The sequence below is a fragment of the Struthio camelus genome, chromosome Z, assembly GCF_040807025.1.
Source record: "Struthio camelus isolate bStrCam1 chromosome Z, bStrCam1.hap1, whole genome shotgun sequence".
Taxonomy (NCBI): Eukaryota; Metazoa; Chordata; class Aves; order Struthioniformes; family Struthionidae; genus Struthio; species Struthio camelus.
The window spans coordinates 69,372,185-69,399,250 of NC_090982.1; the positions used below are offsets into that span (position 1 = coordinate 69,372,185).

General features: G+C 38.1%; 1 protein-coding gene across 3 annotated transcripts; it reads left to right on the plus strand.

Moving 5' to 3' along the window:
* Positions 1–105: 105 nt before the first annotated feature.
* Positions 106–26,151, plus strand: LOC104146852 (DExH-box helicase 29). Of its 3 annotated transcripts, none has more exons than XM_068928659.1 (27): positions 106–213; positions 2,578–2,654; positions 3,617–3,730; positions 4,276–4,405; positions 4,776–4,918; positions 5,624–5,749; positions 6,189–6,315; positions 6,594–6,749; positions 7,360–7,525; positions 8,691–8,814; positions 9,232–9,828; positions 10,686–10,829; positions 10,924–11,100; positions 11,756–11,896; positions 13,439–13,583; positions 13,806–13,926; positions 14,916–15,000; positions 16,006–16,094; positions 16,664–16,792; positions 17,659–17,734; positions 18,417–18,641; positions 19,498–19,634; positions 20,263–20,356; positions 21,129–21,431; positions 22,882–23,013; positions 24,775–24,871; positions 25,609–26,151. In XM_068928659.1, the coding sequence occupies exons 1-27, from the start codon at positions 207–209 to the stop codon at positions 25,662–25,664; spliced, it is 3,918 nt and encodes a 1,305-aa protein (XP_068784760.1). In that variant the 5' UTR covers positions 106–206; the 3' UTR covers positions 25,665–26,151. The 3 variants fall into 3 exon arrangements, with proteins under 3 accessions (XP_068784760.1, XP_068784759.1, XP_068784761.1); XM_068928658.1 differs by lacking the exon at positions 106–213 and adding an exon at positions 348–555; XM_068928660.1 differs by lacking the exons at positions 106–213; positions 21,129–21,431; positions 22,882–23,013; positions 24,775–24,871; positions 25,609–26,151 and adding exons at positions 348–555; positions 20,969–21,086.
* Positions 26,152–27,066: the final 915 nt, after the last annotated feature.

A 27,066-nucleotide genomic window follows, 5' to 3' on the forward strand; every position in this document is an offset into this window, starting at 1 on the left:
GCCGCCTGCGGACTCCGGGCGAGAGGGAGCCCCGTGCACTGCCCCGCCCCGCCCGGCCCGGCCCGGCCCGGCGGCACAGGGCCCCCGGCGGTCTCCCTGCGGCGCCCCGCGACCCCGGGCGCAGACACGTCCCACAACCCCCCGCGGCTCTGGGGCGACCTGTGGCCCGGAACTTGATTGTGCGGACGGGCCGGAGGCCGGGCGGGATGGGAGGTGAGCTCTCCCACGCGCGGCGGCGCTGGCCAATAGGAGGCACCGAGCGGCGCCGAGCGTGGCGGCGCTGGCCAATGGGAGGCGCCGAGCGCGGTGCCCGGATGTGGGGGGTGGGCGGCCGGCCGGGTGCCGTGCGGGCAGGAGGCGCCATGGGCGGCCGCAACAAGAAGCATCGGGGCGGCGGCGGGGCAGCCCACGCCGCCTCCGTCGCCGCCACCGCCACTGCCGCCGCCCGGGCTCGGGCCGCCGCTGCCGAGGCCGGCGCTGCTGCTGCGGAGGCGGCGGGCAGCCGAGCGGCGCCGCGGCCGCCGCCGGCCTCCAAGGAGCCTCGCGTCAAGCAAGGTGCGGGGCGGGGAGCAGGGCCCGGCCGGCTGCCGGCCGTCGGCGGTGCGGGCGGCGCGGCCCTTCCCTCCCCGGCGAGGGGAGGAGTCTGCTAAAGGCCTCGGGGCCGCCGGGAGAGGCGCGTTAAATCCCGGCAGCCCGAGTCGTTCAGGGCTGGCTTTAGCGCGTGTCGCCTTCTGGGGAACTCCTGAGTGGACGGGGCCTGTTGGCACGGATAGGCATCCCGCTAGTTACAGTACGCTGTCTCATTAGATTATTTTCAGTTCTTAGGCAGCAAGCATTGATGAGACGCTTTGGCAGTGTTGAGCCCTTCCTGTTAGTCTTTGCTGAACTAGACTCTAGTTCTATAAGCACACAAAACGGGCTTAATGCAAATTTGGGCGTTTTTATGTCACGCTGTGAGCATCATGCAGAAGCCTGGGGTGGTTCCGGGGCCGGAGGCAGTCCAGCTGTGTTGAGTGAGCAGCAGGACTGCCCAGTCTCAGTGCAACCTCAAACTCAGGCTAGCATTCAGTAGCCCAGTGAGCTCTGTCTTCCCAATAAACCAGCTTTATCAGAAGTAGCTCAGATACTTTATACCATGGGTAGCAGCTTGCGTTACAGACTGTAAGCAAATTGTGCAATGACCAGGCCATTTGATGTTCCACCTTATTAATATCAAGTGTAGCAATCCATTACCCTGTGTTTTAAACTTCCTGGCATTCATACTGCACTCTGTGCTTTTCCAAGTTTGGGTTCTAATCCTTGTATTTCTTCTGTCTCCCACTCCTCCGGCACCGTTGTATTCACGGTACTTTTCAGAAACTGCGCTGCCTATCTCTCAGGTTGTCTGCCGTGGTGAAAAATAAGGTAGCGTAAGCAAAAAGAAAAGTAGTGTAATCTAAGTACTGTGGAGTTGCACAGCATATGCCAGTGATTAGTTGGTGAGTGTTAATGGCTGTTTGTAATTCCTGATCAGAAGTGACAGCTTTTTCTGAAATGCAGTTGTCTACTAGTCCTGATCTAAAAATGAGCTGTTCTGGAGTGTCTCTGTAGGTTGCTCAGCCCAGGCAAGCTGCTGAAGTAGCATGATGGCTTGCTGGTGCATTTGAAGGTAGCAGCACTGCTATTCTGCATGTTGTATTACTTGCCACTTTTGCAGGGAGTTGAAAGCTGTGAAGTTGTTCAGAGTTTCTTCTTACCAGTACAGTGCCAGAAATGGTATGTGCGTGCCAGAAAAGCATTAAGTCCCAATCAAGCTATGCTGTGAAAAGCTAAGCAGCTTTAATGAGAATAAATAGTTTTGTGAATGAGTATTTTTCCACTAACAACTACTCAATTAAAGTATTTAAGAATGATCACAACAGAAGAGACCAAGCATCTGTATAACACAGTATACCCTCCTTGACAGGCCCCAAAAGAAGATATGTAGGTGAGAATAGGTCAGATACGTAGTGATACTTCCATAATATCCTCTTGCAGCCTCCACCAGTTGGTGGCATAGGGACTTCCTTAGCCAGAGTAGGCGGCCTCTTGTTTTTCAGTAACCTCCCAAACTGATGGATATCTTTTCTACAAGACTATCCTGTTTACCCTTGTACCTGTGTAAGCTCCTGATGGCCACAACTTCTGTGGCAAAGAGTTCTGCTAAAAAAACTACGCAGTTTCTCATTTAAAAAAAAAAAAAAAAACAGTTACTCTTAGTTGTTTTGAACCTGGCAGCTACTACCTTTCCCATTTGGCACTGCTTGTTCCTGTATTGAAAGAGCTAGTGAGCAGTTAGTCCCTGTTTCCTCGTGTTGTGTCACTCGTGATTTCATATTTTATCTGCCAGGAGTTATACCCTTCTTTACTATTCCTTGTTTGAAGATGTTTCTGTACTGTTGATAATTCTTACTGTTGTTATGTATGTTCATTTGTTTCCTGGAAATTAGTATAATGTTTGTCTGCACTAAGCTGCATTATGATGGGTCTGCATTAGATACTGTAAAGAACGTTCTCTGTGTTCTACTTGCATTATTGATGGTTATTTGGAATTTGCAGGTCCAAAAACTTATAGTTTTAGTTCAACAACAGATTCCAGTGCTGCTGCTGCAAATCTAGATAAATCTGTTCTTAAGGTGAGTATCCTTCTTAGCAAAAGCAGCTTTATTTTTCATAATACTTGCTTTTAGCTGAATAATTTTTTTTTTCAGTTATATGTATTATCGACATAAATTAATGTATTAGACACTGATTCTCCTGAGTTTGAGGTTTTTGGGGTTTTAAGTGGGGTTTAAATTTGGGGTTTTAACTTTAACAAATAATGTGAACGAATACTTGACATAGGAGAAAATCTACATTAATATTTTTTAAATAATAACTGATACATTACATGCAGGACTATGAAGACTTAGATTTGGCCTTTTCTTTTGCATATAGATTCTGTTCTTGCTTTGAGAATAAAAACAATGTGATTTAAAAATATATATTATATATATTTTTAATATATATTTTATATATATATATATATACACACACACACACACACACACACATGCTTTTTTTTATTACTTGCATACAGGGACTAATTTCTTTAGTTACACAACTTCAGAGCAACCAGAGTTCATAGCTTAGCAATGTTAAAAATAGTGAAACTATTAGGAATTTTTTGAAATTGTTTTTTAAGTCGAATAGGAAAGACTGTGTCGCAGGTTGTATCTTGAAGGTCAAATTATTTTATAGTAGTTCTTGTAAGCTGAGAAGAGAGGCCTTGTTGTTTCCAGTGGAAACTTTTCTTTTATTTTCTTTGGTGTACTGTATTTCCCTAAAGATGTACACAGGCCTTTTCTGTAATAGGGAACAAATTCTTCCATTTCAGGTAAAAGCATACAACTTAAAAAAACAAAACAAAAAAAACCCAAAAACCCCCCGAAACCCTGCCTCTTTCATAAGAAAGGATTACTACACTCGTGGAAAACTGGAAGAGTGGAGGTTTGAATGGCAGAGAGGTTTCTGGAGTCTTGTTTCTTTAGGCAAAAGAATAGATGTGTCATAAAACTTGTAATATTTTACTTTATATTGACTAACTTCCTTTATGCAGGTAATGATTAATAGTAATTTGGAGAAAAGGATTATTGGTGTAATCAATGAGCATAAAAAACAAAATGATGACAAAGGAATGATTTCCAGAAGACTTACTGCTAAGAAACTACAGGTAGAATTTAAAATGTTTTCCTCTAACTGTTGTGTATTTAGAATAAATAACTTTTTTCTTGTCATTTGTATTTTGGCACATAGTACAAGCTGGTGTACCAAGCTTTCCAATAACTACATTAATGATTAGCTAGTGAAATAAATGAGCATGCTTATTAAGCAAGATGTCTCTTATGTGTTCAATAACCAAATCAGAGTCTTCAAACTGGGCAGAGGAATAGAACTTTACTTCTCAAAAACTGAATGTTTTATGAGTTGTGCTTCCTACATTTTTGTCTCTGTATTATAGCTGGAAGGTTCTAGTTTTATTGTTCTGACTAGAACATATGCATTCTGTTCAAAATCGGGAACATTTATATATTTATACATACATGTTTACAACCAAAATGATTATAATGTCTGTATGCAAAACAAGATATGTGGATTTATGATGTTTGCATCCATTTAGTACTATTTAGTCTGATATGTGGGAAATAAGAGTTTATGAACCTACATTGAATCATTAGGTTAAATACTTATTTTTTTCTAACTGGCATTTATTTGTAGGATGTATATATGGCTTTACAAAGATTCTCCTTTAAGACTGAGCACATTGAGGAAGCAATGAAAAACACAATTTTATACGGTGGTGATCTTCACTCTGCACTTGACTGGCTTTGTTTAAACCTTCCAGATGGTAAGTACAGTGACAGAGAAGTGACTGCAGCTTTTAATAGAAGAGCAATAGGAGCTACTCTGACGTGGAGGTGCTGCATAGTAATCATTACATGTATTTTTTCAGCAAGACCAGTATGGTGTTCTTTGTGTAGTTTTACTGCTGACTGTTTTTTGTGACTGTGTGTGGTCTTGTAGCCCCTTTTTTTCCTCCGCTTGGGTGCTTTACAGAAGTCTAAGAATCAGATGCTGACTTACGTAAATATCAAAGCCGAATTTTATTTCAGCATGCTGTTTGTTTCATGGTTTCCTTAGTTTGTTCCCAGTGTGCTTAAAAACATTTTCAGTAACTGTTAGTGCCAAGTGCTATGACATGGGTTTTTATTTTGAAGATGCATTGCCTGAAGGTTTTAGCCAGCAGTTTGAAGAACAACAACAGAAACCTAGAGTAAAATTTTCTTCTCCTGTGCCGCAACGCCAACCTCCACCTTGCTTAGTAGATAACAAAAAGAAAGAAAATGGCCCTGAAACTAAGGTAATCTGAAGAATATTAAGTTGTATTTGGTGGGGGGTAGAAATTTCCAGAATACAGGACTTGCATTGACTTCAACGCATCATTTTTGGACTGTTTGGTAAGATTGTTGAAAATATGGTGAACTTAATTTCATTAACATGAGTTAATTTCATTTTATCTATCTATATATAAATCTATGTATAGATAGATATAAAATGTGTTATTTTAATTACAGTGGAATAGTCATTCAAAGGTATCACTTTTTATGTGAAGCTTAAAAGACTATTTCTACTTTGTTTTTTATAGTGACTTTTGCCTAGTAAGAGAAAAACAAATCCTAACATAGCTTAACTTTCTCCTGGAATTAGTTCATTCTCTTTATTTACAGATGGCACTTTTTTTATTTATCAGTATGGGTGTAAGTTTGCCTCTGTGCTTTGGTGTTTTGATTCCTGAGGTTACTGAGTCTTACACAAGATATCTTGTAAGGCTTGTTTAGTTTTATTTCTTTATTTATTTTCTTACCTTTTCTCCTTGTTATAGCCCTTACGAGATGTTTTTCCTGCTGGGAGAAATTTGCTCTATTGATTTTTGTTGAGCTATCATTTAATTTAGTTTTTATTATATATAATATATTGCTCAAGATATTATTGAAAAATATTGAAAAACCTACTGGTGCTTCTATATACTGTAGCCATTGCTTTTCATTTTGGTTGTTCTTCCTAGGAAAGAAATGTGGGGAAAGAGAAAGAAGTGAGTATGAAGGAATGGATTTTGCGATACGCTGAGCAACAGATTGATGAAGAGAAGAACGAGTCTGTGAAAGAGACAAATGAAGAAAAATTTGACCCAGTAAGATAGTATTTTTTAACAAGAAATCTTGCCAAAAATGCGTATCTGCAAGTTGTGCATCTGCTTGTTAAAAATTGGGAGTTGAATAGCTGGTCTACTGTCCTATGTTATCTTTAGATTTTACATCGTTGCAGGCTACTGGAGGGAAATGCATTGGAACTGCTCCTTTCCTAAGTTATTCTTCTCTTATTTTGTACCGGGTTCAAACTATTTAATGTGTTATGCTAGAAAGAAAAGCATAGATTCTTGAAACAAGTCTCAGTGAAACTAGGAAGGTGGCTATCAAGATCCAGGAGGTTTTAACCATTACATTTTTAAAAAAATAATTGTTCCTGCCTTGTGTAAGTTTGGTGTAAAGGACAGAAAATACACTTCATTTTGAAGTTTGTTTAAAAACAGGTATACAATATTCAATTTGTAATAATTCTCTTTGGAACAGAATGAAAGGTATTTACATCTGGCTACAAAGCTTTCAGAAGCAAAAGAACAAGCAAGCCTCTCCAAGCAAGACAAAGACAAGCAAGGCCAGAAGGTAGCACAAGAGAAAATAAGAAGAATTCAGCAAGGTAGAGCCATGCAAATTACTTGTTTCTTTTGTGGCCTGCGTATTTGTTAGGCAAAGAAGACTCTGAATCAAATCGAATTGATTTAACGTCTTTTGCGCCACTCTGAGTTGCAGACTTTCCTGAATTTATGCATTTTTGTGGGGGCCAAATTCTGAAGTGACATATTGTTACTTCAGTTTTTGGGTGCTCACTATGAGTTAATAGAGCCGATCTTTTCTTTTTAAAGAGCAGATGGTCAGCAATTAGGGGGAATAAGTTATATTATCTCCGTTTGACAGAAATGGCAACACTTGAGGAACATCCTGTATTTAATCCGGCTATAAAGATCTCAAATCAACAACAAAATGAAAGGAAAAAAACTCCCTTACCTCAGGAAACCACTTTGAATCTGAGCTTGCTAGAAAAACCTGAAGGTGCTGCAAAAGAAGAGAAAGGTATGTCAGAAACTGTTTAGCACAAATTCGGTGTGTAGCACCAATTCCAAATACCAAAATTCTATTGCATGGGTCTTGTTGTCTTGCAGTGCAGAGTCATCAAGCTCCAATTGCGGGAAGGGGCAGTTGGACTACCGCAGTTGCCAAATTAGCTTTAAAGGATATGTATTTTTTTAAAGCATATAATATTAAAATTTTCTATTTCTGCCACACACTGTTATGTCTAAAAAATCTTGACTTTCATAGTTGGTAAGGTAATTTGTATTGTTCCAATTAATTTTTACCCTCTTCTCTATTTAAACAATTTTCATTGTAAATCTTCAGACTGTTACATTGTTTAATAGTCACCAGACACTAGTTAAAGGTTTTCAGATTGTTGAGTAATCAAAGACAGAAGATGGAATATTGTGATTTATTTTTCTGCTAGATATCTTTCAGGGAAAATAGATTTTTTCCCCCCTCTACTTATTAAATAGGATTGCGGAATATTTTGGAAAATACCACTCTCTGGTAAAAATACAGTTGAAAGAAAGTTAAAAGCTTCTGACTATCAAAGGAATGTAAAATAAACGTTTTAGGAGATTTAAAATGTGTCGTTCTACTCTTGCAGTGAAAAAGAAAGAACCACTAGATATAAGAAACTTTGATTATAGTGCTCGAAGCTGGACTGGCAAATCGCCAAAACAATTCTTGATTGACTGGTGCAGGAGAAATTTTCCCAAGAGTCCAAATCCTGCTTTTGAAAAAGTTCCCGTTGGAAGATATTGGAAATGTAGGTATGTACTTCCCAAGAGCTTTACGCTTTCTGTTGATTCATTTCAAAAAGCAGATGCTGGCTACTTTTGTTTCATAGTGTAGGTCCAGATTTATGTAAATGTAGCGTGCTTAACTTAATTTCTTTGTTCATCTAACAGGGAGGTATTTCTTTCGGGGTAACCCTGCAGAAGTAATGCTTAGGCTGGACACTAGAAAGAATAAGTTCGACTGAAAGATCTGCTACAGAGGGGATGCTCTTATTAGCTTTTAATTCTGTACTGCTGAATGAAAGATTCTAAAAAATATATATATGTAAGATAAATTTGGTTCATTAATTTCTAGTATTCTGAGTCCAAGTAATATATTACAAGTATGGATTTTAGGCATATAAATGCCAAAACCCTTTTGGATTTTTTTTTTTTCCTTTAATAAAGCAAAAGTTAGAAACTTGCATGATAGCTACCCTAAGCTTGTAACCAATACAGTGCTGTGTAAATAATGTTTAGATTTTTCTTTTAGAAAATGATTCTATAATATAGTACTGTAAAATGGAATATTTTTATGTATAAATAAAAGGAATGCTGTGTTGCAAATTCATTTTTATTCCTGGAGTTTATAACTTGCGGCATGAAATATCTCATAAAATATCTCTCAGTTGATTAGTACAGTTCACTGAGTACACAGTGCTTTTTGAAGAAACCAAATGAAATTAAAAGCCTGCCTCCTAGCCCGTATTAGAAATTACTAACTGTTCAACTGAGAATGTATTAAATTTATTACTGCTGGTCCAACTGGCACATGTCTATTAGATATTTGTATCTGAGTAGGTTATTAACTGTCATATTAATACCCAGACTGTCCTGAGCAGTTACAAACACACAAATACTTAGTCCTTGTTCCAAATACAAACACTTCTGCTGCTTTGGAGAAAATAGACAATTTTATTTACAAGAGAAATTTCATAAATTTATTGCTGAAATCTTCTGCTATTTAATCAAACCTAACCAACTGTTTCTACTTACAATATATGATTGGGTAACACAGTTTGTTTAATGTAATTTTTCTATTTGAATTCCACTCTTACGTTTTAACCAAAAAATAAACCCCAACAACAACAAAACAAGTATAGTGTTTGTATTGATAAGAAAAATTAACGAAAATGCCTGTGTGAATCTGTCTCTTAAGGGTCAGGGTTACCAAATCATCTGATGATATAATGGCGGTGTGTCCTACAATTGTAACAGAAGATAGTATGCAAGCACAGCATCTGGCTGCTACTTTGGCACTCTATCACTTAGCCAAGGGACAGGTAAGATTTTTGCATGGTACTAGGCTTTTTAGCCTGGTATCTACCTTTGCACTTGTTCGTTGTAATATCTACAGCCAGTTTCTAGAACAGGTCTGATCAAATGTTTCCAGTTAAGTTCTTTGCTTGAATTATGCATTCATTTGTCTTTACTGAAAATCATAGATTACACATCGTAGATTATGAGGAGGAAGTAATTCTGTAGTAAACATTCTTTCATTGTTGGAAAGAGTGCAAGCAAACAGAGTAAAAAGTGTATTGTAAATTTTGATGTTACTCTGTGCATAGTTCTGTACTTAGAAATGGCTCTATATTTCATTTTATGATATCTCTTACCACTCATTCATTTATACATGAAATGTTAGCGTTACTTCTGAGTAGTACATACAGTAACTTTTTTCCGGATCTTTCTACCTGAAGTCAGTCCATCAGTTGCTGCCTCCTACTTATCGAGATGTCTGGCTAGAATGGAGTGACATTGAAAAGAAAAAGGAAGAAGAAAACAAGATAGAAACCAACAAACCTCGTGACAACTTTATTGCTAAACTGTTAAATAAACTCAAGCAGCAGCAGCAGCTGCAGTCTGAAAACGAACCCAAAGTATCCGAGGATCCTGAAGATTCTTGGGAAAACTTAGTTTCTGATGAGGACTTCAGCAATCTCTCCCTTGAGACCCCAGACACAGATGATTTGGAACCTTCAAGAATTTTGTTCAAAAAGCTGCAAAGTTCCTTCAGATATCAGAGGCTTCTGAAAGAGAGACAGGAGTTACCTGTGTTTAAGCATAGACATTTGATTGTAGAAACCCTTAAAAAACATCGAGTAGTTGTTGTGGCTGGTGAAACAGGCAGTGGGAAAAGTACCCAGGTGCCTCATTTCTTGTTAGAAGACTTGTTACTAGACGAGAGATCGAGTAAATGTAATATTGTTTGTACGCAACCCCGGAGAATCTCAGCAGTGAGCCTGGCAACGCGGGTTTGTGAAGAACTAGGCTGTGAATCTGGACCTGGAGGAAAAGTAAGATGCTTTTTGATCCATATTTCTAGTCTTGAGCTACTAGACCTGTAGGGACCTGGATTCTTGGTCCAAGCGAAAACATTATTTCTCACACAACCAAATATTTAGGTATTCTTTTCCTTGAAAAAGACTTCTTGCAATGTCAGCTGTTTTTTGGTTTTGTTTTTTTTTCAAATTGTCATCTGTGGATCCTTGGGAATCCATACATGATTTCTTAAAAAAAAAAACCAAACAAACAAACAAAAAAAAACCTTAGAGAATGACTAAGAACAAAGGAGTTTAATAATGGGGATGCAATGGAGCAGATTGTCCAGAGAGATAGTAAAATCTCCGTCACTAGAGAAACTGAAAGCTCCACTCTAAGGCTCTGAGCAGTCCGGTCTGACTTCAAGCTTGGCCCTGCTTTGATTGAGGGGTTGAAACAGATGACCTCCGGAGGTCCCTTGCAACCTTAGTTGTCCTGTGATGTGAGGAAAAGCACTGTTTTATGGCAGTCTGTTCATGTGAAATCCCTACAGGGAATCCATACCCCGATCGCAAAAACGTTTTTGTTTGAGGCCTGCCAAAAATCTGAAAAGAACCCTGAAATTATCAGTCCTTTACTATTCTGGAGAAACTGTGGCTTTTAGAAAGAGAAAATACATTAGAATCTTAATGAAGTAAAATGGATGTGTGGAAAAAACAGTGCTGTAGTCAGTTCACCATGCTATTTTAATCAGCAACCTGTGCAATGTTGGAATTGAACAGTGCTTAAATTTCATTTCATTTTGAATATCTCTTGCTTGTATGCTGTTTTAAGTTATTCCTGTATTTTGAATACCATTCCATGATTTTATTTTATTTTACTTTTTTTAAAGAATTCCTTGTGTGGTTATCAAATTCGTATGGAATCAAGAACAGGAGAAGCCACTAGACTGCTATACTGTACAACTGGTGTTCTGCTTCGGAAACTTCAAGAAGATGGTCTTCTTTCAAGTATATCTCATGTTATTGTAGATGAGGTTATCAGCTCTTACTATTCTGCAGAAACAATAGTTGTTCTGGGACCTTGCATGTACTAATGCCTTACTATAGCTTATATTTTTCTAATTCCAGGTACATGAAAGAAGTGTCCAGTCTGATTTCTTGCTAATTATTCTGAGGGAGATCTTGCATAGACGTTCAGACCTGCATCTGATTTTAATGAGCGCTACTGTAGACAGCGATAAGTTTTCCAGCTATTTCTCTCACTGTCCCATTTTAAGGATCTCGGGGAGGAGTTACCCTGTTGAGGTAGGTAAATGTTTCTTTGATTATACCAAATGCTTTGCATGTACATATACAGTGTTTTCCTAGTTTTTGCCTATAGTAAATGTAACTATATTATAGATCTGTAGTTAGGAGAAAATATCTTAAATCTGTGTTTCAAGGACTTGCAATCTTTTTGTAATCTGAACTTTTTCAGTTTTGAAAATACAAAATGGCTTTAGTGATTTGAAATATAGGGTTGTACTTTTTTTGGGAGAGAGAGTTATTATAAATTGATTGATATCAGTCCATCTAATGGCAATGATATTCTGATTTTCTCCCTAATCCACCTAGATAGTAAGGGAAATGAAGAGTCAAAGAACTTTTCTCCCTTCAGCTTTCTCATTACGCTCTTGTGTGTTTCTCATGCACAGTGTATGCTATGATAAAGCTAATGGAAGTGAGCGTGTAGAGAGATTCATTAACAAAAATTCACAGCAGCTCTGAATTCAGGCTTTCAAAGATCATAAGAAGAATCGAAAAGTTGAAATATGCAAGATCTAGTACAGCATTAAAAGGGGAGGTCTCCCATTCACCTTTATACATAACCTTTAAAGAACAAAAGAGCTGCTGAGTGTTCTTTGACGTGCCCTGTATTTCTGTGTGTGTGTGTGTGTGTGTATGTGAACTTTCACTATAGATTTTCCATGTTGAAGATGTAATTGAAGCAACTGGATACGTTCTGGAGAGAGACTCAGAATATTGTCAGAAGTTCTTGGAGGAGGAGGAAGAAATAGCAATAAATGTTACTAGCAAAGGAGGAGGCACTACAAAATATCAGGTAAAACAGGTATTTCTGATGTAGGTTTGGAAAATTTGAGGGGTTTTTAATTGCTTGTATTAAATGTGATTGAATTGTATAATGTAATATTCCTTCAACAATTAATGCAAAACATAGTGGGACACAGTGGCACTTCTACAGCGTAAACCAAATACTTATTAAATTAGTACCCTTATGTACGGATCCTGCACAGCTGCCTTGATTGTGCTGTATTTGACACTTTGGGTTCTGTTGTTTCTCTTGTGCAAATTCCCAGTTCTGGGTTCGTAAGTGGTAGCTGGAAAAAGCACTTCAGTTATCTCTCCTGAGCAATTCTCCCCAGTTGTGAATCTAAGAGCAGAAAAGGCAAAGCCATATCCTCCATAGACAAGCAAAACCAAGATCCTTCAACTTGGGATGCCAGTAAGACTGTTTTCATCAGTTTACGTAGAGCTTCTTGGATCACCGGAACTTGGCTAATCCTTGAACTTTTTTGCAGTGACAGCCATACATGCTTTTAGATTAAAACTCTTGAAGGGAAGATTGTAAGAGTGCCATCTAGCTGTAGACATCTTCCTTAAGCTGTTCATCTAGGGTGTTAGTATACTTTGCACAGACACCTATCAGTGCTCTGACATGCTCTTTGGAGGTATCTACAGGACTGCTTAATTCCATGTGAACAAACACTGGTGCTCATACTCAAAATCCGATCTTATATGCTCTGCTATTCCCTCTTGGATTGGTGGTTCCATTAAGCACCCTCTTGTGATCTATTAGTTGAAGCCCAAGTGTTCTTCTCGGTGCTACTCCATCTTTCTGGGTTAGTTCTGTTGAGCCTCTGGTACAGAAGGATATGCGGTGGCAAGCTTGCTTCTTTTGATTAACGAAGAAATAATTTTGCAGTTGTGCCACTTAACTTGGAAGTCTTATGTTACGTATCTCTACGATATTTATAGACAACTTAAATGTCTGTACGTTCTGCTCGCTCCCCCTTTCTTTCCCTTTACCCCGCCCCAGAACACTGCAGGATCTGCTGCCCGATTCTCTGTTAACTTTCATTGCAATTGTTAATTGAGGAGGGGAGGGAAGGGAGAGAAGAAGGGAGAGATTAGTTTCTTACACTCCAAAATCTGAGATTAAAACAGTCTTGAAAGAAAAATAGCTGCCCTATCATCCTTTTTCTATCTCTTTTTTTTTTTTTTTTTTTTTTTTGAATTGATGCAGACTGGATGCTGGATATGGACCTGTGAATGGTTTTCATTAGTAAAACAAACTGTATAGTGCTACTTGCCCAGACTTCAATTTTTTTGTTAATTTGTTTTAAATCTGGAGTGTCATTTATCAGTAGTAGATACCTATGCACAAATTATCTAGATGTTTGTGTGATTAAAAACTTAACTCGTGCCGATTTCAATGGGGAGTTAATGAATAAATGTCTTTTTTTTTTTTTTAATCTCAGTCTTCATTTTAAGAAACTTAAGTGAATGACATAAAAAATCATTTTTTCCTTTACTTTCTGAGAAAACATTAAGAATGTGACTTTTGCTTTTCTTCCTATTTTAGGAGTATGTCCCAATCCAGTCTGGATCTGGTATTGATTTGGCTCCTTACTATGACAAGTATAGCAGTCGAACACAGCAAGCAATCTTCTATATGAACCCTTACAAGATCAACCTTGAACTTATTTTGGAGTTGCTTGCATACTTAGGTACAGTCTGCTACTCAATAAAGTTATATTTTCGGGACTGTCCTTTCAATGCATTTATTTCCTGATGCTTGCTACTGATAAGGATGTTTGACTTCATTCTTATTACATGAAACATCCTAAAAAGTGTTTACTGCAGGGCTCAGAATTAGTTCCTGTTCTCAAATGAGTCTGTTCACAAATGCGTGTTTGTTTTAATTAGGTGTCTATGCTGTAACTTTCCAGATAGAAGTCCCCAGTTCAAAAATGTTGAAGGTGCTGTGCTGATATTTTTACCAGGCCTTGCTCATATCCAACAGCTGTATGATCTCATTTCAACTGACAGAAGATTTAACTTGCATGACCGGTAATGCAGATTTCTTTTTTTTTTTTTTTCTTCTGTAAAGTTAGGTTGTTTAATTTGATGACTACTTTCTTCTTAGGTTTTAAGACCAGCTATTCTTTCTAAGGGAAGTTGTTGAGAGTTGTACCTCTGCGCTGTTTTTACTACAAACATCTATTTATTATCTAAAAATGATACAAGCAAGAATGACAAGTGCTTAGATCCTGTACAGTTGTAACTGTCTCTTTCTTTTGATGTTACTTTTGAACAAACTTATATAATCACAAAGCACTCAACTACGTTGTTTCTACTTCTTAAGATATAGGAGCTGTCATATCTGGGACGTGTTTTTTTCCAGTTTACTATTTACATGGAAATGGCTGCTACTTAGGGGAACCAGAGACAGTAATCTACCAAGGGAACCAGCACAGAGTTGCAGTGACAGACAGTTTTTCAAATTTTTTTTACAGCTAACTATGAGTTAGCAACACCATGACATGGAAAGAACACATACAGTCAAATTCTAAAGGTTCATAAAACGGACTTAGGTGTCTAGATCTAGAATTGAAGGAGAAGGAAAGTCCAAGTCTCTGTGGCTGTCTCATTTCTGAAGGGCTTTCTTACTTGGCCTGAAATTTGCATGTGCTTATAGTTCTGTACACAGTTTCAGTCATGGCCCTTATCTCAGAAGCATAATGTGAAGAACTCAGGTTCACGGGCACCTAGTTCCAGTTTTCACTATGTTATCAATGTAAACTAATCTAGAGTTCTACAACAGTAGTTTTCCTGCCTTATTGCCAAATGGGAGAACAGCTCTATGAAGTAATGATGTTAACAATGTTATCCTTTTTTGACATCTTAATAAAATACTGAAGATAATTTTCATACCTAATTGTAGAAAGTTTTACTCTTTCCAGTGTTCTTTTTAGTTTCTTCATCCTGCCATCATCGTTCTGATCTCATTCATAGTGTATCATAATATACGTATTGATTAGTATAATTCCCTTTTTCAGGCACAGGCTGATAGCTTTGCATTCTGTTCTTTCAACTCAAGATCAAGCAGCAGCATTTACAATACCTCCTATTGGCATTAGAAAGGTAAGATGCATTTAGAAAAGCAAGTTCACCACTGAAAGAAGACCAAAAAAACAGCGGAGGGGAAGGGGAAGAGTGCAACACCGAATGCTTTTAAAATTAAATCCTGGAGAATTACGCAGCAACCAGTTGTTCCTGAAATTTTCTTACCGAAAAGAATTCTTCTACCTTGGTGTTCGCTAACAGATAGAAGTTAGCATGCTGTGAAAACCTTGAAAGTAATCAGGCAAACTATCAAAACTAATGTTTTCCTAAGAACTTTTTCCGGTTGTTACTTTCCTTTATTAAAACTGTTTTAACTACGTAAGTATATTATGTAGCAAATAGTATTTTACTTACTGCCGAACAATCCAATTAAAAGCTGACCAGTTTTGGCAAATACTAGCTAGCAACTTGGGATTATAAAATCAAAAGTAAAACCAAAAACATGTGAAATTCCCACTTAAGTCACGATCCCTTAGTAATTGGGGAAGACAACTGTTCTACAATTGCAGTCATTTAATTATTAATGAAAATATTTGTGTGAAACACTTTTTACCAAAATTTTTAGTTGTAATACTATAATATTATTAAATGTTATAAATAGTATAATACATGTTCTAAATAATATATCTAACATAAATATTACATAATGCGTTGATTGTATGTGTTAATATGTGCTAAATATAAATAATGTAGGTATTATAAGCTGTAATGTGTAATAATGTATTAGTAATATTTTATTTTATTTTGGAAGAGGTTGCCCAGAGAGGCTGTAGAGTCTCCATCCTTGGAGGTATTCAAAAGCCATCTGGGCAGGCTCCTGGGCAACTTGCTCTAGGTGTACCTGTTTGAGCAGTGTAACCTAGGCAGCGATCTCTACAGAGATCGACCGAAGAGTTCCAACCTCAACCGTTCTGTGATTGTAATTAGCGTTTACCAAAATTATTCCAACTGTATCAATTAAAATGATGAAAATTATTAGTCAGATATTCCGTAATTATTTTATGTTATGTTACTTCATTTCAGATTGTTTTGGCAACCAATATAGCGGAGACAGGCATTACAATACCGGATGTGGTCTTTGTAATTGATACTGGGAGAACGAAAGAAAACAGGTAAGAGGTTGGTTTTTAGTAAGTTATACTGTGGTTACTGTGAATATGTGGAGGCTGGCACTGCAAGCTGTTTGTAGCATCTTTCTTAACCTGCGTTTCTGGACAAAAAAATATACTCATTAGATGGCTTGCAGTTTAGGTATGAGTGTGGGAGGAGTCTTTTTTCAAATGATGTAAAGAACAAGGGGAGTTCATATATATGGAGCGTGATGACTAAGCACTCATTTGAAAGTAAAGTAGATCCTTCTTATCTCGGTTTTAAGAAGTTATTTTTTGCCCACTTTAAATGTGGGAAGCTCTATAAAATGTATGATAAGGAACAGCTCTGAGTGGGCAGGGAGATGAACTTGAACTAATATAATAATTCTTACTCTTTCCAATTTTAACACTTTAATCAATTTGTATCTAAGCTTCCACTAGGTATGCTTAGTTTTCAAAGCTAAACATAATATTTTGAAAAAAAAATTATTTATATATTCTAGATGTACAGATATTTTACATAGTTAGATATTAACTATGCCTTAGAATTTTAATTCTGAAATCTGAATATGCACTTTACAATTTTTAAGGTATCATGAAAGCAGTCAAATGAGCTCCCTGGAGGAGACCTTTGTTAGTAAAGCTAGTGCTTTGCAGCGACAAGGAAGAGCTGGGCGTGTTAGGGACGGATTCTGCTTCCGAATGTACACGAGAGACAGGTACTGTGAACTTAGTTAGCTAGCTCTTATAAATCACTTCAATAGCCTACTTTTCATTGTATGAAAAACAAAACAAAAAAATCTTGTTGAATTTTTATTTAGTTCCTGCAAGCTAGAAAGATTCAACTCTTTAATATATAGATACTTTGAGTATCTTATAAATAGTGCTGTATTAATACTAATTGTGCTATTTCTTGACACCTTTTAAAAAGTGAACTGTATTCTTAATATCTCTGTGATACAAGGGCTTTCAAACAATCCTCCCCTTCCTGCCCTGAGCAAAAAGAAAAGAGCAGCATTGTGGAAGATCTGTTTTTAACGTCTATTTCCCTGGCATATGATATACACAAATGTTACCTCCTGAACTTTGAGGTTTTCATCTTAACGCACAAATTTTCACTTTCCTGAAGTGGTGTCTCTGAATTAGGGATGGGCAAAGATAAAGTTGTACGTCACAGCAGACTTACGGTTTCTGTTACTGCAGCGTAATACTAAAAATTGAGGAGAAAGGGTTTTTTTTTTTCTGCTCCTAACTGAAGCTACTCTGACCTTAACTTTGTTTCAAAGCATACTTCATTGGTCGTTTTAAAATACTTGCATTTTAGCCACATGCAAAACTTCCAGTTCAAGAGCTATGCGTCGTTAGTATTTTATTTTGAAAATAAATGTCCTATTACCTTTCTTTTCACTAAAACCCTGCCTTCCAAACTACTGCACGCACCTTAATTTAGAGGACAAGCGTTTTACCTGTGCAGTAAACCACGTGCTTTCCCTGCAAAAAATGAGCATGCGAAACCTAAGGTGTTAACTTGAATCCAAGCATTACATTGACTGTCCGTGATTCTCCTATTTTTTTGATGTTACAGGTTTGAAAGCTTCATGGAATATTCTGTTCCAGAAATACTACGTGTGCCTTTGGAAGAACTATGCCTTCATATTATGGTATGGTTTGGCTTCTAGAATTATCCTCACTTTGTTAGCTAAAAAGATGTGCTAGCTTCCCTAATCTAGTGCAGCTAGCGGGGTTTCTCCCTCCAGTGGGGAATCTAGTGCTCAGTATCTTGGAAAATCCAGAGCATGCTGCTGACTGGGACAGCTCTCTATACTATTCCAATTCAACTCAGAATAACAATTCCAACTCTGACTTAAATGTTCTTCAAACTTCTTTCTGCTTAAAGAAGCATTTCCCTGCCATTCCCCCAGTATTCTGAGTGAGTAGGACATGCATGGGAAAACTGTTGCAGAAGGATGGTATCTCACCCTTCTGCATTCACGGATCTGGATTGCGAGGTGTTTGTAAGCTAACTCCATCTCAACAGGTCCCTCACAGAGGCTTCTGCTTGTGTGTGAGCACTGGTAACACACTTCTGTGATCAGTCTCATGCCATACTAAGCTGTCTGAACAATAAGTTATGTTAACCTAATGTGGGACACCTCTGCTGCGTTCTGGAGACTGAGGGGCTGGTTTAGAGGGAGAGGAATGTGTGCTTTTGGGTGCAAGAACAGTGCATTCCAAGTTCCCTTTGTAGCTACTGTAAAAGTTGGTTAAATTGTTGTGTTTGTTTTTAGTTAATTTCTGGTACAATAGGCTTTATATTGAAATACATGCCCATTCAATCCACAGAAATGCAACCTTGGCTCTCCTGAAGATTTCCTTTCCAGAGCATTAGACCCACCACAGCTGCAAGTAATCAGTAACGCAATGAACTTGTTAAGGAAGATTGGGGCTTGTCAATTAAATGAGCCCAAACTGACTCCACTGGGCCAGCACCTTGCAGCCATTCCTGTCAATGTTAAAATTGGCAAAATGCTTATATTTGGTGCTATCTTTGGCTGCTTGGATCCTGTGGTGAGTAAACGAATGTTGCTGTCTCTTACTTAAATATTTTAAAAAGAATAACAACGTAGAAACAGTCAACTCTAAGATTAGTGTGTGTTCTTGCAACATGGTGTTTTGAAAGGATGATAGGAGAAGACAAGACATGTGAATTTTAAGGTGGCTATCATGAAGGAGAGAGTAATGTAACTGTTGTTAAACTCCTGCGTGCCACTCATAATAGATTGGTCAGAGTTTGGTGTCCAATTCTGTCTGTTATCCCAGGGACCATGATGTTTGGGGGAAAGAGCTCTCTTACATGTGGGTTAGGCCAGGCTGGGTTACCTTGCATATGGTATGGGCAAAGAACATGCTAATGGAAAGCTACTGCAAATGAATTGACGTGGTAACTTACGGGAGGACTGTAATACATGCTAACATTTTTACTTCATCCTAACTTACTGCATGTTAGGAAAAAGTGTGGATAATTTGGCTGCTGAATATTGAAAATTAATATTCTTCATTCTCTGTTTCTCTTGCTAATTTGGTATGATCTAAAGCAATTTCTTAATCTTTTGACCCTACAGTGTATTATATTGGGTATTATGCTCTCATTTGACAAATTATTTTGTGTGAGTTTTGATATTCAGTAAATTGCTGGAAAGCACTTTTCATCAGTATATCATGAGGCAGTATGTAAGCAATACCTTTTAAATTTTGCATAGTAAATTTTCAAGGTAATCAATCTTCCCTGAGACTTAGTGAAGGACAAAAGCATTGTGAATATTGCTGTAAAAGAAAACTTAAAGCTATTTGTACGAAAAATCTGTAAGTTGACTTTTTAATAAAATAATCTTCTTAAAAGTGAGGTATGCTTTATTAATTGCAGGCAACTTTGGCTGCTGTAATGACAGAAAAATCACCGTTTACTACACCAATTGGTCGAAAAGATGAAGCAGATCTTGCAAAATCATCTCTAGCAGTGGCGATTTCAGACCATATAACAATCTACAATGCCTATCTTGGGTGAATAATATTTTCTTGTCCTGATAACTAAATACAAATAGAATCTTTAATTTAACATTTCTAAGTACTGTTGTTTCCTTGGAGTCCTGATTTAGTATCTTCTCTTGAATTCCTTGTATCTGAAGTTTTTCCCTTCAGAATGACACCAGATTTACAAATACCATGCTACAAAAGGATGGCTCGCTTAGTTCGAGGCTCGTCTTTTAGCTTTTCCTGCATATGTACAAAGGTGTACTGCTTCTGTTTATCCTAGTGTGTAAAATATTTATTTTGCCCTTACAAATATACAAAATATATACGTTACACGTAATTTCATTAGGATAACATCCCTAGGACTCAAAAATTACAACTGCTTTTCACTTCAACTGTCAAGAAATAAGTATATGCAGTTTTTAGAGGGGGAAATTGCCTTTGTATTTTTGTTATCGTCCGTCAAATTTGTTACAAGTATGCTTTCTTGGATGTTAGTAGAACAACAGTATTCTTCATCAAAACCAGTTAATTTTGGTTTTGAGTGGAAGATGCTGAGCAAAACACAGTATTTTAACTTATTATCACTTTTTTATTATTATGCTCTTGATACGATTCTTTTTGCTGCAATAAGACAAGATTTTTTTTTTTTCCTTAGGTGGAAAAAGGCTCGACAAGAAGGAGGATATCGTGCTGAAATGACTTATTGCAGAAGAAATTTCCTTAACAGGACGTCGCTATTGACTCTGGAGGTAAATCATGTAATTATACTCTGCACTCAAAACACATCTATTAAAATTTCCCTCCGAGAATGTCCTACCCTTTTAAAGTAGTGTTAAAACATAGTTAATATTTAGAACGTGACAAGAACAGGGATATTGGGAGTTGGTGAAAGGCATGCCCTCAATCCAAGTAGCTTTGTCTGCACTAACTTTCTTCGATGTGCGCACTTTGGTATTTGTCTTTGCGGTCGCTTGCATTGGAGAAGCTAGTCCTTGCTTCCACCAGAGAATCAAAACTTAAAATTAAAATGCTTAGTTAAATTGTGTCATTCTTGATATCCAAAAGTAGGTGTGTTTCACACTTAGTTTGAAAGACGATCCAGAATCTTACTTAAATGAACTTTTTTGGTGAGGAAATGTTCTAATTAGTTTTTCCTGGTTAAGTTTGAATGACTGAACTCCTGGCAGGAGCCAATGCTTCATGCAAACGCTTTGTCTTTTTTGGAGTGGGTTACATGTGGGAGTGTTTTTGGTTGTTTTCTGTGTGTGTTTTTTGTTTGACTTTTTTTGTTTTTAACTACAGCTGGGAGATCTGGAATTTGCAGCCCGTCTAATCCTATATTCCTTATGTTTTCTTCATAGAAATGGTGAAAGTGCCAAGATGGTTGCAAAAAGGAAGAGTGTTTTTAAGTGACAGGGTTTTCCATTAGAGATCTTGAATGCTTGGAATGGAGTGCTATTGCCTGCTGATGGACTGGAGTATTATGTACCTTTTTAATTTTATTAATGTCTTACTCTTCAGGATGTGAAGCAAGAACTCATAAGGGTGGTCAGAGCAGCAGGCTTCACAGCGCCTACCACTCAACGTGGATGGGATGGAAATGGAGCTATGCAACCCCCTTCTCTTGAGGAAATAGCTCTTCTTAAAGCTGTGTTGACTGCAGGGCTGTATGACAACGTAGGAAAAATAATATACACAAAGTCTGTGGATATCACAGAGAAGCTGGCGTGCATGGTGGAAACTGCTCAGGGTAAAGCACAGGTGCATCCCTCCTCTGTAAATCGAGACTTACAGATATATGGATGGCTTCTTTACCAAGAGAAGGTAAGCCTATGACTCTATATCAGAAGGATAACTAAGTGAAAACTGTGGATGTAGTTGACAGTGGCGTTATGCCTCTGGTGTTAAACATATTAAAGCCCTTAGTATCTTTATGTCCCTAAAGTCAATAAAAATGGGTCATTTGGTTGCTGACGAGAGCACAGAGAAATTTTGTCTGGAAGTCAAGGTGGACAAATCTGTTCAATTTATAGCTACTAGTTTCATCATAAAGTACCTTTCTCTGTCCTTTAACTTCATAGTAGCATTCACTTTTTTTTATATAGTGCTGTTGATTTAAAGATGACCACTTTTACTCAGTGATATATGCACTTATGTAGTGGTAGCACTTTTAAAGCGTGTGTTTTCTTTGCTTCTTAACTGCTCTAAGCAGGCTTTAAGGTTTTGAAACCTAGCACAGGCCCTCTCATATTCCCAGTAATAACTTAAAATGCATAAATACCCAATTCTGTAATTGACAGCTGAACTTTAACTCAATTTTGGTTTTGTCACTCTTCTTCCCCTCCCTATTAAAAACTTTGTTAACTCTTTGCTAAAGCTAAGTTTTTATATTTAGATAGATAAACTTCTGGTACAACAAAAACATGACAGGAGTTGCTTAACAGCCAACTAAGCAGGAGATTACATTACGCTTCTTGATACATATGAAGCGATAGCATTTTTCAGAGAGCCGAAAATATTCTAGGCCCCCAAAAACTTTAGTCTAAAGGCAAGACAGCAGCTAAGGCAAATAAGTTATTCCATAAGCAGTGGAACAAAGCCTAATTTTTCTATGTAAAGATACAAGGTAAAGCTCAAGTGCGTCCCTTCTCTGTAAATCAAGAGAGACCTACAGAATGGCTGCTTTACCAGGAGAAGAATTCTTGTTTCCTGTCCTCCCACTACAGCTTCTCTCCCATCGTGTTTGCTCTATGTCTGTGAGAAGCCACAAAACCAGAAGCAGCATATGCTGAGTCTAGTCCATACTTATGTTCTTGTGTATGTGTATATGCATGCCTGTGTACGCGTGTGCAAGCATGTATGCATATATAGAGACTGACAAGCTAGCTGCTGCTGAGAAGGATGTCTGATGGAAGAGTTTTTTACCTGCCTTTTCATTTAGTAGGTTTACTAATTTTGATCTCTTTTCTGGTTACCACTAGAAGCACTGGGCTGACATTATCTTTGTATTTAAATTTAAACGAGTATAATTGTGGCCTTAGATGTTTTCCTCGTAGCCCATAAGCCTGCCTCTTAGAGGTCTAAATGCTATGCATCTTACACCTGGTATAGGGCGGACAGTTGGCCACCAGCTTTTCTCTGCACAATAATTTGTGTGGATCAGATCTCGAAAGAAAGAAAGAAAAAAGTGTAACTCTTGCTTTTAAAATTAACATTCAGATTTGATGTTGTATATTTTGGGGCCTTTTTAACGTTTGTGTTTGTTTATATGCAGGTGAGGTACGCTAAGGTGTACTTGAGAGAGACTACTTTAATTTCCCCCTTTCCCATTTTGCTTTTTGGTGGGGATATAGAAGTCCAGCATCGAGAGCGTCTCCTGTCTGTAGATGGTTGGATTCATTTTCAGGTGTGTTGGGGCAGTAACTACCTTTTGCAGTTTTGTTTGCTTTTGTGTTACACAGTTGATGTACAAGTTTGTTTCAGAACATTATGTACTTGTACTTGGGATGAAGGTGGGAGAGAATTAATGGAAATGATGGGAAACTTGGTAAGCACGTAATGAAATTTTAGCCAATTACACTTGCAAGAATAGTTTAGTCCTTGTGGCTTGTAACAAATCAGTTCCATCTTTCTTCATGAAGAAAGTCAGTGTGCTTTCAGAAAAACTATTACTGGAAATAGATCTAAACTAAACTGGGGTTTTTTTGTAGAGCTGGTACTGAAAGCAGGTAAGGGTACTGATTTATGTTGTTCTCTGCTACAATCTTATAAGCACGTAGGCATCTGTTTATCTTCAAAATATTTCTTTGTAGCCCAAATGGAGTTAACTTGAGAAAGAAGAAATCTAAATGGAAAAAAACTTCTGTTTGGGTTTGGGCCCTCTTGTGCCCATTGGTTTTGCAGTGGGGGGAGATGTTTTCTGTTTTTTTACAACAAGGTTCCCTTAGGAATGGGAAAACTGACAACGCGCTCTTAGTATATTCTAGCAGTCAAAATTAAAACAGGTCATACGCCTAAATCTAATGAAGAGTTTGTAAAATGGCAGAATTGGCTTTTGCCAGTCTGCAAGCTACTTGGTTAGTTTTCTCTTCTTCTGTGGGACCTACGTTACACACCAGGAAGAGTATAAACTACAAACTACTTTAATTTTTCTTCATTCTGTAAAGTAAAAATTGCATACCCAAACCCTGATGCAAGCAAACAATCATTTAACTGAATTCACCAGTTTTCATGTACATCCAGAATTTTAAAAATTAGCTTTCCTATGTGTTTGTGGGAGAATTCTGTCGTCCCTGGGGGGCCACAGGTTGTCCAATTGCTGGGCACATTACATCTTGTAATATGTTTCATAAAGATGTGGTTGTTTTTAACTGAGATGCTAAGCAGAATATATGTTGCATTTTATGCCTGTTTTTTGCTACTTTTTCCTACTACAGACAATATACAACTGAAACAGAGACTAGAAGAGGGAGGGATGGAGAGGGAAGGTTCCATCTTTAGCTATCAAAATCATTGACAAGGTTTAGGAGAGGTTTGCAATTGCTTTCTCAGGAGGCCAGATAGATCCTCCTGAGGGGAAGGGCAGAGGTGTAGATAGATATTTTGTTTCAGATATAAATGATAAAGGTTGGATTCAGATTTGTTTTCTACCACTTGTTAGTGCCCTGACCATCAGTTTTTGTGAGATGCAGTTCCTGTACAGAAAGAACTAGAATGTAGTTAATAAGTAGTGGAGGAATGGACAACACAAGCGCCAACTATACTGGCTTAAAAAAATATATCCAAGTTGTCCTTAAATACAAGTAGATTTGGTTTTTTGTTTTTCATATGTAAACAAGAAAACAAGGATAAGGAGGATATCAGTTAACTTATGTCTAGTAATTTCACCATATGCTGGTTGTTTATGATCTGTATATGAATGTTGTGGGCTATTCTTCTGAGCTGCTGTTCTTCTAGGCTGTGATGCTACAAAGAGAAGGTGCTTAAAGATAAGAGGGTATAGTGTAAGCCCAGTACTTTCATGAGTATGCTGTCTGCATGCTTAAAATTAAGCATATGCATGATATTTGCAGGAATTTTTCTAATATGCCAGGTAATCTTTTAATCTATATTTTGGTACAAAATGTCTTTGAGAATAATCAAAATGCTTGTCTTCTGTTCTTTACAGGCTCCTGTGAAGATTGCAGTAATTTTCAAACAACTGAGAGTTCTCATTGAGTCTGTTCTAAAGAAGAAGCTTGAAAATCCTAAAATGTCTCTCGAAGGTAATTTTACTAGACTACTGGCATAAAAATTTGCCATATCGACCTTGTGGCAAACCTGAGAAAGTGTTAGTACATTGCATCGTTGCCCAGAATGGATTAGTGTAACTTGAATATAGCTCTATTATCTTTAGAGACACCCAAAAGTCATTACTGATCCTACATATATTCTGTAGGAATGTATGAGGATCTGCACAATTGCTGCTTTAAAGATATCCCTGACACAGCTTTTATAGTACTGGTAGTAATGGTAAGGTGCATTTCTTAAAACAGAAATAACTGTGTGTGTGATGAACCTCTTAAGCATGGATGAATCTCAAGTGTTGCATAAGTTGTCTCACAGTGTAGGGTAATGATGGGGAATTGCAATCTTGGGCCCCAAAGTTTAGGGACAGAGAAGCGTAATCTAAACTCTTAACACTGGAAGTTCAGAAGAATGTTGTAGATGGGGAGGAAGAACCTGCGTTCCAGTAGGCCACTGTATCTGTGGCTATGTCCTTCATTTTCTCCATCGCTTATGTGAAATATTGAAATGGACGCCATCAATTCATTAGAAAGTTTATTAAAAAATGCTCAGTCCCCTATTGTGGACGGGATTATTTGCTTATTTGCTCCACAGGCTATTTTTTAAGTTGTTAAGAGTTAATCATCCTCTATGGGGGTTATGTTGTTTTGTTTTTGAAATAGATTTTAAACTCGCTCTTTTCTACTCACTGTTGTGTTTTTGTTTTCTTTCCTAGATGACAAGGTTTTACACATCATCAAAGAACTGATAAAAACGGAGAATGGTAACTGAAACTGAGAGTCAGTAACAAACTAGAGCTTCAGTAATGGCAGAGGAAGCATGCACTCCAACTTTAACTGAAAGCATTTAAACACTTAATGTGGTTCATACCATCCATGACTTGGGAAGACTGCGTGGTTTTGCATAGAACTTACCTTTCTGGGTAACTTTTAAGTTGAACATTGAACGTGTTTAGCCATTACAATACACTTGGTGCCATTTGTTTGTTTTGTCTGCATCATTAGTATGTTCAATTTGTCTTTTCAATATGAAAATGACCATGTCCCATTCCAGTTTTCTTTATTTCCACTTAATGTGCTAATTATGTCATTACTGGTGATGCAGACTGCACTAATAATTCAGGATTGGATTCCAAATCTCTATGGGGTGATGTTTCATTGGGCATCTGCAAACAGAAGAAACTTTTTTTTTAACCTGAATTTCTTAAGCGCTAATTCTTTTGAGCTATGAATTTGCATTATTAAAGCAATACATCTTACATATGTCTGTATTCTTCTGTACAGTTAAGGGTGTCATGGGAGCTGCCCGTATCAGTGAACTCCAGGCACTAACCGTTCTTCCTTCCAGGTGCCAGGTGCACTCTCTTAAAACCCAGGAGGTATCTCTATCCCAGTGGGATGGATGCAGCTGCTGTTGTCGCCATTTACAGATTCAGCCAGTAGAAAGGCTGAATATGTATTCCAGGCAGACAGTTGGAGACGCACACAGAGGACACCAGCAACTACCACTGCTTTAGCATCACCCATGTATAACACTACCCGAACTCTCAAAAGACACAAGTGCAGATAGCCAAGTCTTGTTCCTTCTCTCTGGCTGACCGTGATTGAAGTTGACTAACCAAAAACACCAAAATCACTCCCCTGATTCACAAGTTTATCGTCAGTATGACTCTAATATCCATGCCTGGACCCTGGGCCTCCTTGTCTGGGCTGCAGTTCTCTTCCTACTTGCCAGCTAGTCTAGTTTGATGTTCACTAGCAAAACTCACATACTTGTCCCACCTGCGATCACAGATGCCTTAAATATTTAAGTTTGTCTCATGTCCAGGCCTGGACCCTGGGCCACTTACCCAGCTACTGGCTTGGATCTTGAGTCTTTCTAGCTGTGTGTCCACTTCTTATGGGATGATCCAGCCTGCAGTTTGCTAGCAATTTAACGTGTCTGTGCATGCGGGGTTAAATTCACTGGTGAAATAAAGGCACACCCCCCTCTTTCTAGCTGTGGCCTGTGGACCTCTTGCACAAGCACATACATCCCTGCTTCTCCTGTTGCTGCCACATAGACCTATGGGACCCTGTGACCTGCAGCCCCTTCTCCAGCTGCTGGTACTTAGACCTTGCAGCATGCACCTGCTCTCCCCAGTTGCTGGCACCTAGGCCTATGGACCCAATGG

Excerpts from the sequence above, each read along its gene's own strand:
- LOC104146852 (XM_068928658.1), top strand. The coding sequence starts at position 363 with ATGGGCGGCCGCAACAAGAAGCATCGGGGCGGCGGCGGGGCAGCCCAC. Across the intron at positions 6,316-6,593 it reads AATAAGAAGAATTCAGCAAG|AAATGGCAACACTTGAGGAA; the intron begins GTAGAGCCATGC and ends TCCGTTTGACAG. Across the intron at positions 7,526-8,690 it reads GGAAGATATTGGAAATGTAG|GGTCAGGGTTACCAAATCAT; the intron begins GTATGTACTTCC and ends CTGTCTCTTAAG.